General features: G+C 37.2%; 1 protein-coding gene across 1 annotated transcript in view; it reads right to left on the reverse strand.

Annotated features, from left to right (window-relative positions):
- Positions 1-17,905, reverse strand: part of RPS6KA3 (ribosomal protein S6 kinase A3) — a gene marked incomplete at its 5' end in the record, with an annotated part of 109,222 nt that overhangs the window by 70,603 nt on the left and 20,714 nt on the right. The window contains 2 exon segments of the mRNA XM_014587118.2: positions 551-632; positions 5,876-5,992. Of these exon segments, the coding sequence (XP_014442604.1) occupies positions 551-632; positions 5,876-5,992 (199 nt within the window).

Genomic DNA, 17,905 nt, shown 5'->3' on the forward strand with positions numbered 1-17,905 from the left:
GGCCACTGGGTCTGGGACGCGACCCATGGTCGACTACATGGGAATCCAGCGACAGTCATTATGCTAACTGCTGGTCCCCTATGTACAATTTTTTTCTACATGATTTTTTTTACCTATAACAGAAAAATTCTGCATTAGATTTCTCAAAATCACGTGCTCAAAATAAAAACTAATTTGGAGAGAAGTCAAAATCAAAGGGTTGTTTAGAATAAAAATCATTTTGCATACAGTAAATCAGTAACTTTTCCAAAATACTAAAATAATTATATTAATTTGAAGATGAATCAAACCCAGTTTTAATCTAGTTCTAAACTTCTACTTTCCTACAGTCCAAAATAAATTTAAAATACTTCTTTTATAATGTGGCAACTCCTGTTCTCGCTAGTCAAGTGATTCCAGTAGGAAAAATTCATTATAAGTTAGTCTAAATTTAAAGCTAGTAACAGGAACCAATTCTGAACTTAAGTAAATGGCTTCAGAGTGTATGCTCTATTGAGACCTTTCAAATCATTTATATGATGTGAACATCAGAAACAGCAGCAGTACTTACCTTTCAATGTGGCCTGCTTCAATACCTTCATGGCATAAAGCTGTCTAGCATCAGAGCCAGAGATTTTTTTAACTAAGAAAACCTGTATTCAAAAAACAGAAAATGAACATTACAAAGTATCAAAAACTCTCCCCTTGTTAAAATCAGACCCCTGCTATAATACAATTTATTATTATATGGATTCTATGACTTATACTATTGAATATTTTTCCTTAAAATGCATGACTATAAATACCAGTTTTAAATTTGGGCTATCAATACAAGTGAACACATTTTTTTATTTTGTTGTTTGCCAATTCCCAAAGAGTATGTAACATATTAAGACAGGGAAAAAAAATCTTTATGTATGTAGCACTTAAATGGAGAAAAGTCCAACATGTTTTAAATATAACACAGATGGTGATGAGTCTGCTTTTAATACAAAATTTTCCAAGTCCATTATACAGGGGTTTCTCTTGACCACAATTTTCTGTTGATACAAATATTCAACATTAAGGGTCTCTTCTGTCTATGAAAAGTGCACATTAACCTTCCTGCTGGGCAGAACAATTTAAAACACATTTAAGAATCCTTTTTGGGACCAGTCAATGGTATGATTATGTCGCTGGAGTCCCATGTAGTCAACCACAGTTCGAGTCCTGGACCTGGTGGCTTAAAACTCATGCCAGATGTATATGCATATGTGCCCAAAATCCCAAGAGGAGAGTGGAGGAGAAGGGACTAGCATGGCTATCACCTCTCGGGAGTGATTTCTCACTTTTTGTCTCTCTGTCTCTCCGGTGAGCACATGTGCCCTATAGCAAAAATCTCTCTTGGGGGAAAAAAAAGAAATCCTTTCCACAAATATCTAATGTGACTTAAGTCAGAACCTAATCTGTATCCAATCAAATTATCACATATTCTTAAATATGAAGAATATATCTCCAGGTATATTACTGAGCACCTTGAGCTCCTAAATATTTTTGGCTGCTTTCAAAATACAATGTGGGATTTGTGCAAAATGAAGAGAGCTGACTCTAAGCAATTCATGGTCATGCCATAATATAAATGGATAGTACAAAACTATCAATAAATCTATTCATTTTGACCATTAGGTTCATCTTTCCCATTTCCCATTTAAAAGAGACCTGCTAAATGGACCTGAATTTTGACCCTTTTTCTCTACCTATTCTTCCCTAGTAGTCTTGAACTGCCACAGGTGGAAAGAAGAGAAGCAATTACAATCAAGAATTAACTTTTGGGTCACCTCACAATTATCCGAATTAGTGTGCTAGGCTATTAAGCACAAAATAAAAAGAAATGATTCAGTCAACTAATTTTAGGGCAAGGCAGTTTCTCATTTTGAGAAATTGTGCCAAGGCAATGAGCAATGACCCTGAATCAAGTGAAGTACGCCACGACTTGCAGAGAAGTCTTGAACAGGCTGTGTTGCTATCCTATCATCACTCCTTTCCCCACTTTACCATGCTCCACCCTTTCGTTCCTTTTAGTCAGGACACGGGAATCCAACTAATCAAAGGAGAGAAAAATATTCTTAATGAGCGTGGTTCTAAGGTGGAATAATGTTCAAATGTTAAAGTCAATCAAAGATTATTAATATTTTTGAACAGAAATAAATTCTAATTAGGTGAAGGTAAGTGTGATTTATCTGATTAGGAGTTCACTTATTTATTTATTCAACTTTAAGATTCTCTAGTTGGGCAGGCCCCATAGCACAGTGGTTAAAAACTGTTTACATAAAGTCAGATCTCATATGGCTAACTAGAGTTTGGATCCTGATCCCAGTGGCTTGGAAAACACTCTGTGGACATGATTTTGATCTGAAAATCAGAGTAAAAAGAATTGCAGTGTGACAAGGTCCTGCTGGGGGGGAGGATTGTGCTTTCTTGCTTTCTCTCTGTCTGTCTCTCTCACATCCTCTAGTGTTTTTCTTTAAAAAAGATATCCTAATCAAGCTTTTTATTTTAAAGAATTATCTATTATTACTTTTTAATTTGCTATAGGGCACACATGCTCATCAAAGAAAGACAAGAGACAGAGAGAGAGGGAGAGAGAGAGAGAAAGAGAAAGTGAGAAAGCAAGCCTCTAGGACCCAGACTCAAATCATATTGGCCAGGGACCAGGAGTTGGCATAATGGCTATGTCGCTGGACTCCAATGTAGTCCACTGTGGTTTGAGACCTGGATCTGGTGGCTTAAACTCATGCTGGGCACATGTGCATGCGTGCCCAAGATCCTAAGAGGAGAATGGAGAAGGGACTGCGGCGTGGCCATCTGCCCAGGAGGTGATTTCTTGCTTTCTGTCTCTGTCTCTCTCTTTCTGGTGAGTGCACGTACCCTATAGCAAAAACCTCTCAAAAAAAAAAAAATCATGTGGGAGTCCAGCGACTCAACCACCATACCACCTACTAGGCTCCCTAATCAATCTTCTTTGTACCATTCTATAAGAAAAATTCTCCTTGTGAATTTCCTATTTTCTTTAGCTGTTCTTTGAAAAAACCTTAACATTTTTCAGTTCTTCTTAGTATGTGAAATACTGTCACGGGCATCTGTAATAGCTCATCATGACAATTTTGAGAGACAGGACTATTAAACAATGCATATTTTATATCTGCCCAAACTAGGGCTTAGGAGGAGGTTAAATAATCTGCCCAGGAATGCAGAGGAGGTACTGAGACAATGACGGTATTTGTCAGTCATTCAGTCCTGTGCTTCTGCTCATGGTACTCTTTATCTGTTCCATTTGGCCAGTAACCAGCAAAGCCTAGCAGGGACATCAGCAGTCCCAGCTGCCATAGGATCTTCCTCCACCAGAGCATTTCTGACCTTTCTCACTCCTCCATGAAGCTATTCTAGGCTTTGACAGGTTGTCCCTCTTTCCTTGGCTTACACTGGCCTTTTAGAATAAGAAAGGAGCTGCCCTATTTTTAATGCTTGCTATTCATAGTAAGTTATTTAAGTTACTTTTAAAGTAATAAAAGGAAAAGCATGCTAATTCCTAGGCACTTATATATTGTGTTCCCTGAAAATCTAATGTATTAAAAGAAATCCATCTATTTGGGTTTATTGAGTGGTAACACAGTACAATTTAATATCAGATATCATGTGCTTGACCTTATATCATTTAATTCTCACTACTAGCCTATGATGTTCAAGACTATTATTCCTTCATTATTTCTTTCCAGAATTACATGCTACTGATTCAGTGCTGAGATATTGTATAAGGCATGGTCTATGCCCTAATGTAACACCTAGTCTAGTCTGGGAGACAGCTAATAAACAAATGATTATACGAATGAAAACTGTTGGTATGTGTTAAGAAGATGAGCTACATAACATTAGAGGACATAACCGGGGAATGTGATCTGGGCAGGATCACAGGTAAGGCTTATTAGATCATAAGTGTAATAGGAGCTAGCTAGTTGAGGAAGGGGTGAGAGTAGGGTGGAATGTTTCAGAAGAGAAATAGGATGTGATAAGACTTTCCAGTGGTATAGAGTCTGGAATGCTTTAGGACTGAAAAAGGCCAATGTACTGGAACAGAGTGTGAAAAGTATAAAAACTGATGTTAGGGTCCAGATTGAGGGGCTCCTTAGCCCATCTTAAGAATTGGTCCTTATAAGGTTGGCCCTGTAATGCAGTGGTTAAGTACTATGCATAGGGAGGTGGATCCACATGAGTGACCATGGTTTGACTCTTGGCTTGAAAAACACATGGAGAACATGTGTATGCATGTCCCAAACCCTGAAAGGATTGCAAAATGCAAGAAAAAGTAGTGGTGTGACTGTGCCCCATAAAGGGGTGCTTTCTCTCTCTCTGGCAAGCACTTGCACTCTCTGGTAGCAAAAATAATAATAAAAAAAATCCTTACTATAAAAACAAAGAGAGGCTGGGAACCAGCAGTTAGCGTAATGGCTATGTCGCTGGATTCCCACGTAGTCGACTGTGGTTCACGTCCCGGACCCGGTGGCTTAAACCTCATGCTGGGCACATGTGCGTGCATGTCCAAGATCCCGAGAGGAGAATGGAGGAGAAGGGATTGCGGCGTGGCCATCCCCCCTGGGGGGAGATTCCTCGCTTTCTGTCTCTATGTCTCTCTCTGTCTGTCTGGTGAGCGCACGCGCCCTATAGCAAAAACCGCTCCAAACAAACAAACAAACAAACAAACAAAACAAAGAGAGGCTATTGAAGGGTTAAGGGGATAGAATATAAAATTAGCTTATTCTGACTGTCACATAAATAATGAATTGAGGCAAGTATAAATGTGGGAAGATTCAGTTAAGAAACATATTCAACAGACCAGAGACAAATGGTAGTAGCACATTCTGAAGGGGCAGCATGAAGGAGAGGACAAACATGGTTTGAGATATCTTTATTACAACAATAGGACTTGGTGAGAGATCAAATAAAGATATGTCAAGAAAGCCTCCTAAATTTCCAGCTTCTTTAACTTAATGACAGTCATAGGAACATGAAAGGAGGTAGAGGGAAGATCATGAGTCTGGTATTATACATGCTGAGTTTAAAATGCCTCTGAGACATGGAAATGGGAAAAAAAAAGTAAGTAGCTGTACACAAGAGCTAAGCTCTTGGAGGAACAATCTAGATTGAAGATAGAAATCTGTTATATTAGCTGTATGTGAGTTACAATTAAGAGGGCACAGAGAAAATCAACTAGAAGGGAGAATAGAGGAGAAGGCAGCCTAGAATTGAACCTTGAGAAACCTCAATATTTAATGACTGGCTAGAAGAGGAAAATGGGACTGCAAGAGATACATTTTTTTGATGTTACAAACAAACACTAATGCTACTGAATAAAATTTAAACTTTGAATCCATTTTAAAGATAGATAAAAAAAAAGTCAAAAAAATTGCATACTTATAGAGGTAACCCCCAACCATACTTCCTTGGGAGCACTCACTTTATACTGGTATTAGGGCACGCTAGAAGGAAGGTGGGGATGTACTGTTACAATGTATTACAAGATCATCTTCCAACTCTACATAAGTACTAGAAAGGGGCTAATGTATTAAGGGAATACCTTGTGATTTTTAAGTATAACTAGGGAGGTCCTATGATCTTGAAGACAAAATGCTTCTGCCCATTTACTAAATATGGACAATTTACTAAAGTTTTTGATGTACCTTTGAATTACTTTATTCACTTTCCCATACTTACTTGTAGTGAGAAAAGCAAAAATACAGAAAACACTCCTGGTTGGGAGACTAGTAGCATTTCATAAAATATTTAGGTTGTCCTTATGCACAGAAATCACACAAATTCCATAAAAATTACTTTTTAAAAAAAGTGCATACTCATGACTTACCTTTCCAAATGATCCCTGCCCTAATACTTTTAAAAGCTCAAACTGGGAAGGATCTGCCTTCTCATGTCCTTCCTTTACATGATGTGTGATTGCAATTTCTTTGATACTGCCTTCTTCCTGTTGAAGTAAATACATACAAAGGTAGAAAACAGAGTTAGTTAGAGCTACTTTCTTCTATTAGAAATTAAGCAATATTAATTTACCATGTCATAATAGAAATCCTCAAATTAATATACAAAAGACACCCCTCTGCTGATCCACCATGTAAATAGCAAACATATACCAATATATAAAAGCCACCCTTTCCTGACCTACCATGTGAATAGTAAACACATACCAAGCAAGTAGACTTTGAAGTTAAATGTCAGAGATAGAGTTATACCAGCTCACTATAAAGGCCAATTTAACTTCTATATGATATCAACATTAAGAATTTCCAAGTTACCAGGACCAGCAGATGGTGTAATGGTTATGCTGCTGGACACCCATGTAGTTGACTGTGGTTCAAGTCCAAGACCTGGAGGCTTAAACTAAGCTGGGCACATGTGCGTGCGTGCCCATGATCCTGAGAGGAGAATGGAGAAGAGGAGATTGTGGTGTGGCCATCACCCCTTGGGGGGTGATTTGTTACTTTCCGTTTTTCTCTCTCTCTGGTGAGCACACATGCCCTATAGCAAAACTCTCTCATCAAAAAAAAAAAAAAGAGAGAGAATTTCCAAGTTACCACTCTTCTTATTAGACATAATTAAATTAAACTAAATTAAAATAAATGGTTTTATGGGGATAAGGATACATAGGGTAACCTGCTGTGCTCTGACATGTGAATGTACCGGGCAGAACCAATGGTATTGTACATTATAAACAAATCCTGTACATTGGGGAAAAGAGTTAAAATTATTTCAGAGTAAATATGGAGTTTTCTATTCTCAATATAGCCAATTAAGTAAGAACACTGAAGTTTATCTGTATGAAATACCTGAGTTACTTTCCGTTTCTAGAATAACCTGAGATTTGAGAGGAAAGAAAGGAGTAACTCGAAAACACAAATTAGAGGCTCAGCCATGGTAGTGCATGCTGGTAGATGCTGCTACTCAACAGGATGATGCCAACAAGAGGCCCAAGTTCAATTCTCTGCCCACCCTAAAAAGCCGACATGGCTGGCAGATGCCTGTAGTCCCAACTGCTTAGGAGGCTGAGGAAGGAGGATTGTTACATAGCATATCCCTGTCTAAAAACCAAACCAAATGAGGCAAGCCAGGCTATGAAGGAGAGACATTGTATGTCCCCATTTAACATATACCGTATGTCTGCATTCTATGACTGAAACTGATTGACTAATGGTTGAACAATCACAAGAGATGGGTGTGAATGTCAGACGAGGTGTTTGTGGAGGAATGGGGCCTAATGAAGGACATTTGGAGAAGGGATACAGAGGTAGAGCATTGACAGGATGGGGAGGTGTGGCGTTATCTGTTAAAGATATTTTGATCAACGGGTCTGGGGAGAAATGTGCACATATCAAAATGGTCTCATGGGGGAACCAGCAGTTAGCGTAATGGCTATGTCGCTGGACTCCCACGTAGTCGACTGCGGTTCGCATCCCGGACCCGGTGGCTTAAAACTCACGCCGGGCGTGTGTGCGTGCGTGCGTGCCCAAGATCCCGAGAGGAGAATGGAGGAGAAGGGATTGCGGCGTGACTATCCCCCCTGGGGGGTGATTTCTCGCTTTCTGTCTCTCTGTCTCTCTCTGTCTGGCGAGCGCATGCGCCCTATAGCAAAAACCTCTCCAAAAAAAAAAAATGGTCTCATGGTAAGCCAAACAATATGATTGAAAGTATACACAAAAAAACAAATAATAAATAATGTGAAAAAAAAATTAAAAAAAAAAACCAAATACTAAAATCAGTAAAGATTCAACATTTGGATGGAGGATTGGATGTGGGAAAATGATGACTATTCAGCATGACTGAACAGTGAGAGGTCTCTGGATTAATGGAAGAATCTTAGAGACAGTAGATATTTCGGCATTATCTGAGGAAAGGTACCAGAACAGAGAAAAAAAAAATATGTAAGCATACATAGGATTTCAATGACTATATGTTGAGATCAGCAGATTCTGTTTATCTTATTTAAATAAGATAGATATTGTATGCTACAGCCAAAAATTACAACAAAACAAAACCTAACAAAATAAGAAACATAACCCTGTAAAATAAAGACTACCATTTTTAGTTTGTTGACTATAATGTTATTTTTCCCCCCTAGGTAAATAAGTACCACTAGAATTTAACTGTGTTACAGAAACATAGATAATTCATTACTTTTATTGCTGTCATATTTCATACAAATGCTTGTGTTCAATCAACATTTTCTGAGATACCCTTAGAATGTTGACAACATAAGGTATTACAAATATTTATTGAAAATATATACTAGGATATCCTAATGTGTAGCTTTTGAAAATGAGATGTAGAAGCAAAAATAACCCCACAAAATAATGAAACAGAAAACTTTCAGAAGAGGATAAAAAGGAATCCAGTATATCCATTTTACTAAGACAGAAGCTGTAACTCATAGGTTATCATACTACCTATGCAGCTTAATCATTTTGGATTTTCTCAGAACTTTGGCAACAATAATCATCTCCTAATATTGACTTAATCCTTTATTTTATAATTTCACATGTATTATCTCCTTTAATTCTCACAACAATCCTTGCTGCAGTGACTACTGGGGTAGAACCAAACATTAAATGACTCCAAATGCCACTCCTGCCCCTCCATACTTCCTGGGCATCCTTCTCTTCAAATGAAGCCAATGTATAAAGTCTTCATAGTGATAGCTGTTATCACTACAATAGGAAAGGCAGGAAGTAAATCATCATTTAAAAAAACTTTCAAAGAACAATGTATAAGTGGAATTAATTAAGATTTAGATCAAAGTCCAGCAGCAAATATTTACTAAGCATCTACCATGTATCAAGACTGGGTGAGGTGCTTTTTCATCTTTTATCTTATATTTATGTTTCACAACAAATATATGACCACATATTAGAGATTGATCATAACACAAAGCAGTAAATCCAGGGCAGGCAAAAACATTTCAGAGTACTCTACATACATTCATCTCTTGAAATTTGACATTTCTTTTTAAAGGTGAAATGGCTTGAATTACAGTCTGAAGTTCAAAGAGATTAAGTAAGACTCAGGGCTCAATTCTAGGTCTTCTAACTTCTAAAACAAGGCCCTTATGTCACACTGAGACTGTCAGAGGCTCTTGGTGGCTTCCCATCTAAAATCAATGACAGGAACCTACAGATTTATGGCCCTGGTATCTGTAACTGGTCTGTATCTCTTGCGTAAGTTAGTTCAGTTGATTAGAGTAAATGGTCTTTGAGCTTCCTCTTCCTTATTTTTTTTTTTTGAGAGAGATATTTTTGCTATAGGTGTGTGTGCTCACCAAAGAGACAGAGAGACAGAAAGTGAGAAATCACCTCCCAGGAGGGATTGATCTATTGATAATGTGTATGGTAATATCTTCGACTGGACTAATACCGTATTAATTCTAGGAAAAATAATTCTTTATGTTCTAATGATATACAATGGTGGAATATAATAATAAGATTTTTTTAAAAAAGAAAAAAATAATAAAGACTAAAGAATTATATAGACTGAACTCACGGGATCAAATTCATGGGTTGGATTTTACCATGTGTCAATTAGCCCATGGGAAAAAAAATATCTGTTTAAGAGCTTAACTCAAATCTAGCAGCTATTAATGCTCTTAAATCATGAGGCTGTGAAGAACTACACTCTAACATTCTATATGTTTTCCCACTTTTCTTTCTTGAGTGGAACATGATTTATCAGGTTACATTTAAAAAAAAACATATAATTTATAGCAAATACCTACTACGATTGTCTGTCACAAAAATGCTACAAACATTTTTCATTTTGTACCAGGAATACAGGATCAAGCCTTACTCTTCTTATACCATGTGAGCTACAATCAAGTCACAGGTCTCAAAATAAACAGCAGTTACTATTTTCATCCTTAATGACTACCCTTCTGTGCCTTCTATAGCAACTAAGTTATTAAAAAAATGTAGGACTATGTGGTTTGAGTCCTGGATCTGATGGCTTGAAAAATAAGCCAGACAGGTGTATGTGTTGTGTCCAAAATCTCGAGAGGAGGACGGGGGAAAAGGAATTGCAGTGGGGTCATGCCCTCCTAAGGGGTGTTTTCTCACTTTCTTTCTCTCTTTCCTGCAAGTGCATGTGCCCTGTAGCAAATTTTTTAAAAAAAATTTAAAAATGAAGAACCTCCCTTTGAACCCCTCATTCAATAAACATATACTGAAATATCTACTATGTACCAAGCTTAGTGCTAGGAATAACTTTAATTCTTTTGTTTCCCTTTTTTGAAGTTTATTTCTTTCTTTCATGAAACAGACATAGAGAAAGGGAATATTCTCAACAGGGTCTCATGATGTAATCCTCTCTCCAGTCTGTCAGGATCACATGCATGTATACCTGGTGTGTACAGGTCAACTCAGGAAATGAACCTCAACCTTCCATATGGTTTCCAGCATGCAGAGTGGCATTCTACCACTGTGCCACTGTGACTGGGCCTCATTTCTATTTGTAATGGTGTCCAGGCACAAGCCTTCATTAACTTTCACGTAAAAAACTGAAACTAGCTTGGTTACTCATAATACCTCTTTCTACCTGTGTCTACTCCATTTATCTTCTTGACAAATTCATTTTCTGTGAGTATACGGCTCCAATCATATGATCAGGGTGCTCAAAAATGCCTCCAAATTTTCCCAGATTAAGTGCACAGCTCCACCTCAGTATTCAAAGACCTATGCAATATGACCTCAACCTACTCTTTCGGTACTATTTCCCAAAATTTCCTTACCTATCTCCCAACATTTCCTTACATATACCCTTTTGTCAACCTAGGTCATTTCCTGTTCTCTAAATTTTTTTGTTTTTAAAATCAAAGTAACACATACACATGAGTAACAAATCAAATTGAGGCAGAATAGCTTATTACGAAAATAGTCTTTTCTCATCCCCATGCCTAGACTTTAAAAAAACAAAAAAAGATTTCTGGGGCCAGCCGGTTGTGTGGCGGTGAAGGAAGCTGGGTCTCACATGGCCAAGCACGTGGTTGGACTTCCAGAGTTGGCAGCCTGAAAAACGTACTGGTCACGTGTACGTGGGTGCTCAAAATCCCAAAAGGAGGGAGAAATAGAGAAGAGACTGTAGCGTGACCATTTCCCATGAAGGGTGCTTTCTCATTACCTCTGTTTTTCTCTGGGTATAGTGCACAATGTCAGCAATTTTAAAAAAATCATTTCTGCATTTATTTTGATAATTTTAAATTTATCAACCTTAAGAGAATGTCTACTGATTTAAAAATATAATGGAAGGATCAATTATATTATGCCCCTCCTATCATCTTCCTCCCTACTTTTTGGTAATTATTATCTTTTTCTTTTTTGGAGAGGTTTTTGCTATAGGGTGTGTGCACTCACCAGAGAGACAGAAAGACAGAGAGACAGAAAAGCGAGAAATCATCCCTCGGGGGGATGGCCATGTCACAATCCTTCCATTCTCTTCCTTTCTCCTCTCGGGATCTTGGGTATACATGCACACGCGCCCGGCATGAGTTTAAGCTGCTGGGTCCAGGACTTGAACCACAGTTGACTACATAGGAATCCAGAAATGTAACCATTACACCATCTGCTGGTCTTCCTCTTGTAACTTTTTAATAGAACTGATGTGAAAGAAAACTTTCTGAACCTTATATATCTGTAAATATCTTTGTCTTCATATTTTTATAGTTTGGCTTGGTACTTAATTCTAGAATAAAAATAATCATTCCTCATAACTTTGATGCTGCTGGTCCACTGCTTTCTAGCATTCAGTACTGCTGATGGGTGACACTAACCTGGTCACACTTTTTGTAGATGACCTGGTTTATATTCAGGAGTTTACATTCTCTGGCATACTTAATTTTAAATGACACACAAATATCTGTCCATTCTTTACCACAAAAAACTTACTCTGTGTATTTAAAAAATAGTTATAATAAATCCCATACTGTGATTTTTACAAAGTCTATGTCTATCTGATAACTGAAGGTCTGATTGTAGACAAAATTTTGAAGACAGTGGTGTATCTAAATCACACCCTGTATTATTCTTCTACACGTTCATCCCTTTCAGGTATATGTCACCCCAACCTAGGCATTTGATACCACTAAGCTACATATGAGAATTCATTCATTCATTCATCCTTCCATTTAAACATACATACATACATTTATTTACTTACACAGGGTTTCACTATGTTGTCCATGCTGGTTGCATGCTTGTAATACTTCTGCTCATCTGGGACTAGGTGTGTGGCACCATGGCTTTTTAGGGTGGACCAAAAATCCAAGCCAGACCTCCTATATGGCCTCACCCTGCTACACAGTAGTATCTACTATTGTATACAGCTCTCAGGCTAAACTTTAATTTTGAGCACCTAATACATACTAATTACTCTACCAATTGCTTGAAATACATAATAAATCAAACAGCCCCAGATCTCTGTCTTTTGGCAGACAGATGAAATAATAATAGGTACATTAGTGTTAGAAAATGATAAATAATATGGTGAAAGACAATGAATTGGATGGAGGGGTATAAAAATAGCAGACAGGAAAAGAAGGGTTTGCCATTTTTTTTTTTTTAGAGGTTTTTGCTATAAGGGTGCGTGTGCTTACCAGAGAGACAGAAAGCAAGAAATCACCCCCCAAGGGGGATGGCCATGCTGCAGTCCCTTCTCCTCCATTCTCCTCTCGGGATCTTGGGCACGCACGCACACGCACCTGGCGTGATCTTTAAGCCACCGGGTTCAGGACTCGAACCTTGGTCGACTACATGGGGGTCCAGCGACATAGCCATTACACCCACTGCTGGTCCCCAGATTAAAAAAAAAACCAAAAAACCAAAACAAAACAAAACAAAAAAACACTAAAATATTGATAGTGACAAAGCTAACAGAGATGCATTTATTTATTTATTTATTATTGTTTAAAAAGGAGTCTGGGCAGGTTTGATTAAGAAGGTGCTATTTGAGCTAAGACTTGAAGGAAATGAGGGAGTCAGCCACCAGAGGGAAGGGTAGAGGGACAAGTCAGTGCAAAGTCTGTGTGGGACACACCAGCTGCTCCGTGTTTGGACCATAGTGTGTGAAACAGGAATAGTAGAACAGGATAAGAGAGAGAACTAAAACTTAGTTGGCACTTGTGCTTTTGCATTTTCCTGATTGTTTAATTCCTTTTACAGGATTTCTGCTACATATATATTCTGTTAGGATCATTCCTTTTTGTTAGAAAGTAGTTCAAATTATGGGCCAGTACTGTGCTAGGTATTGGAGATATTTAGATAAAGACTATCTGCCCTATACGAATTTATCTGGCATTTTAAAGATTAGATTAAGTGGCTGTTGGGGTATGATCCCTGACATATAAAACAAAGTTCAGTAAAAAAATAGAATTTTAGGGCCAGCAGGTGATGTGGTGGTTAAGGCACTGGACTCCCACATGGCTGACCATAGTTCAAGTCCCAGACCCAGTGGCTTGAAAATCATGGTGAGCTCAAGCCCAAAGTTCCAGGAGGAGAATGGGGAAGAATGGATTGAGGTGTGGCTATCCTCCCTGGGTGGTGATTTCTCACTTTCCCTCTCTCTGTCTCTGTCCAGCAAGTACATGGCTATATGGCAAAAACCTAAAAAAAAATCAAATTTTAGGAATTCCATAAAGAGTATTATTTCAGACATTAACAAAAATTATAGAAGAGAATTCATGGATGGGTGGATCTTTCGATGTTCCTCTAGTCAGAGAGAAAGCCATTCAGTTTGTTTCCCAGGACCAAAAAAGGTCCTTAGGTTCACTCTTATATGTTCTTTAAAGATCACCCTTTAATGGGGAGGGGGGTATCAATGTAATATTTCTTCATCAATTTGTGAGGGAAAAATACAATTTCAATCCTAAAATGTAAATGGAATTAAGGAAAAGGAACTGAAATTAATACTGTCTGAGTTACAGAAAACCTAATAAGTGTAACATACTAACATTAAGAAAATAAACTGGGTAATATTAACTGATTTTAAAGAATGATTCAACATTTGGCATTATGCCCTGCCTTGTATACATAATTTCCTTTTTCCTCCCCTCCCTTGAGTCCGGAAGTGTGTTCTTGAGGCATTTGTATTTTTTAAATGGTTTTGAATGCCAGAAAATATTGAAATTTGAAGTAAAATACTTAAATATTCCTTGGTAAAATTCAACAAATAAGTATTTTCTAAAAATGGATGTGTAACCATTCTTTGGTGTAACATAAGAAAAGACTGTACAAATGAAAAATGCATACTTTATCTTTTAAATATAATTTAAAATTTAAGTAACTAAAGTTTTTTTCTTTATATAGTTATATAGTTCTATAATATGCTTTTTTTGTTTTAAAAGGATATGCTAACTCTTTTTTGTAGATGATCAGGAAACATAACAGTTACTTGGTTGTGACACAAAATGAGGATGATTATTCAAGCTATACTGAGAAACCACATTATAATTTATTCTAGGTTATAATTCTACCAAATTCAAATTATTTGTTAATGGAATGATAAATATGTTCAGCATTTTTTATTTAACTAAATTCAAGAAAGTTTTATAAGCCAGCTTCTTTTATTTACATGTGAGAAAACAGCATTGCTGATTCTCCAGACTCAGGATCTCAATCACCGCCACAAAGAACAGTTTTCTCCCAACAGAGAATCCCTATCAGTGAATTTTATTCTGTTTAAAGAGCAGTAGGATAGAACAATTCTCATGGCAAAAATATAAAGTTGATTTGGGCAGGATTTCAGATGAAATATAATGCAAATTATCATCCATTTAAATAAAGTAATTTTTAAAATTGTGCCTACTCTGAGTCAGACAAAATTACTTGTTTAAAGTCACTTAAATATAGAGTTGCTTAAAAACTTTTTAAAGAAACTTTTTAAAGTTTTTACAGAGAATAATTTCAAAAAAAATCTGACGTTAAGTTATTGACTGCTTAAAAATAACACATTCTCTCCCTGCTGAAATACTGCTTACGTTGTAGTAATCACCTAAATATTGGTAAGTTAGTAATTTTGTGTACTCTGGTTCAATACTGAGAGTTAATTTGTTTTGTTACACAAAGTTACAAGCACTAGCAAGATAAAAATTATCCTTGCACTAAAAAGCCAATGTACACATAAGTTAACAAAATATACAAAGCTGTAATATACAATACCTATAACTAGCTTATTTTTAGTAAATAAAAATATTAACCTTTAAAATTCACTCAAAATTGATTTTGAATTTTGAAATGATTCCTAAAAGAACACATAAAGTGGAATTAACTATTTAATTTGTATACTCATTGCTAGCTCCAACTAAAGCATTTTATTTTTTAAAAGAAGTTGAACAAAGCTTACCTGTATAGAGCGAACACGAAAAGACAAAAATTTAAACATGGCTACGAAACCATGGTGGTGATAAAGGAATTTCTGACGGTAAAACTTAAGTTAGAAAGGGAAGGCCAAGCCCCTGCAAAGTTTTCTCCTACCAGCTGTTCCAGCAATTAGAAAATTTCCTGTCAGGCGGGTCCTGAAAATGCTAGAAAAAGAGGCTGGACAATTTTCCTGTGGTAAAAGGAGAAACCTGATGGCAGGGGCACTAATGGAGCTGATAGGTAGGAAGGCCAGAACAGGAAACCAAAACAGATTTGTTGATAGCCAAATCCTGTTGAAATGTTCTTTTCTCCCGGTTCCCAGAAACCCAGACAATTTTCACAACTAGTGAAATGAATGTTATTATTTTAGAATCCTGAGAAAGGCCAGAATTTCTTAACTATTGATATATGACTCTTTAAAGCAACTGAAACTAGTCAGTACTATTAAAATAATAAAATGCACATGTGAAATTCTACTCTTTGTAATGTTAATGTACACAAATCAAGTCTCAAGATGACTTCAAGGTTATATATAGACATCACATGGGTGTTCCCTGTCAAAGAGGAAGAGCTGTCATAATTATATGAAGAAAATGAAGACCACGTACAAGAAACATTTTTTTAAAATTTAATGTGATATAAGGACAGATTTGTCCCATCTTAAATGAAAGCAAATACACTTACATTGGTTATAAACAGCAATTAACAATCACTAGGTTAAAGATTTCAAGACCCAGGGAACCAGTCGTTGGTGTAATGGCTATGTCGCTGGACTCCCATGTAGTCGACCGTGGTTCGCATCCCAGACCCGGTGGCTTAAAACTCACGCCGGGCGCATGTGCGTGCGTGCCCAAGATCCCGAGAGGAGAATGGAGGAGAAGGGATTGCAGCCTGACCATCCCCCCTGGGGGGTGATTTCTCGCTTTCTGTCTCTAATGTCTCTCTCTGTCTTTCTAGCGAGTGCACGCGCCCTATAGCGAAAATCTCTCCCCCCCCCAAAAAAAAAGATTTCAAGACCCATAGCTAAGACATGTTCCTAATAAAAACATCTTATCAGTGGGTTATTTGTGGGTAAAATAAACACTTAAGTCAGCTCTGGAAAAGAAAAAGGGATCAAACTACCATACAATTCCTTACCCCATCTTATCCTCTAATGCCTTTTAAAAATTCTTCTAGGGTATTTTTGCTTTGAAAAATACTTTTTTAATATGCCAATATTTAGAATATGAACACCATAATAGTGGCACTTAAAACCAAAGTACAGCAACTTCAAGAGCCCTGGGAAAACACTCTATTTACGTACACTGAATCTATGTGAAATCAACAGAAATCTCAAGTGTTAATCCATATAGCCTGTAAGAATTTAGTAAAATCCTTTTATTTTCAAACCTGAAGAGACTCTACAAAACACCCGAAACAATCAAATCCCTTTCTGGATGAAGAAACTATGGTCAAGGTGAGTACGTATATGGTGATGAAGGTATCTATAATGGGAGCTTGGTTTAGCACTCATTTATTGAGCAAACCTTAGAGTACCTGTCAGAGTGCTACAGGTACTGCATAAAAAGCGACCTAACAGGAGCTAAATGACTGAAAAACACTGCTCAGTTTAAAAATTACCCTATGGGGACCAGCAGGTGGCATGGTGGTGAAGGCGCAGGATTCCCATATGGCAAATGTGGTTCTGGTTTGAGTCATGGACCCAACAGCTTAAAAATCGAGCTGGGTGCATATGCATGTATGCCCAAGATCCCAGAAGGAGAATGGAGGAAAAGGGATTGCAGCATGGCCATCTCCCCTAGGGAGGGCTTTCTCACTTTCCCTCTTACTGTCTCTGTCTCTGGCAAGCACACATGCCCTAGGGCAAAAACCTTTTAAAAATTATCTTATATAAGCAAAAACATTTGAATCAAGTGGGACCCAAATAAGTATTCAAGACAGAACTTTGAATTCTACCTGGAAAAATGTACATTTCTCTTGATTAAAAACACATGTCTCAATTTTTCAGCAAGCAAAGTACTTAGAAAGTTTTCCATACTTTTAAGTATTCCCAGTAGAAATTACTTAAGCCTCCTTCCTTACAATGTTCCAAAATGGCAGAAAGATTACGATTACTACATGACATAGAGCTGCAGTCTGAGCGTGACGTGAGCGTGACGTAGATCTTAAGAGTACGTCAGCAAGAAGCAAATATCATGCTTTCTGTACAAGCAACCAAGTAGCAATGTCTCTGTGGAGAGCAGTCACTGACTTTATTCAAATACAGGGCAAATATCCCTTATTTGAGATGGTTGTGACTAGGAGTGTTTTGGATTTCAGAATTTTTCAGATTTCAGAATACTTGCATATACATAATAAGATAGCATGGAGATGGGCTGGAAGTCTAAACACAAATTTTATTTATATTTCATATATACCTTATACACATAGCCTGAAGGTAGTCTGATACTATGTTTTATTTTAATTGAGAACTGTCACATGAGGTCAGG

The sequence above is a fragment of the Tupaia chinensis genome, unplaced genomic scaffold (genome assembly GCF_000334495.1).
Source record: "Tupaia chinensis unplaced genomic scaffold, TupChi_1.0 Scaffold000184_1, whole genome shotgun sequence".
Taxonomy (NCBI): domain Eukaryota; kingdom Metazoa; phylum Chordata; class Mammalia; order Scandentia; family Tupaiidae; genus Tupaia; species Tupaia belangeri.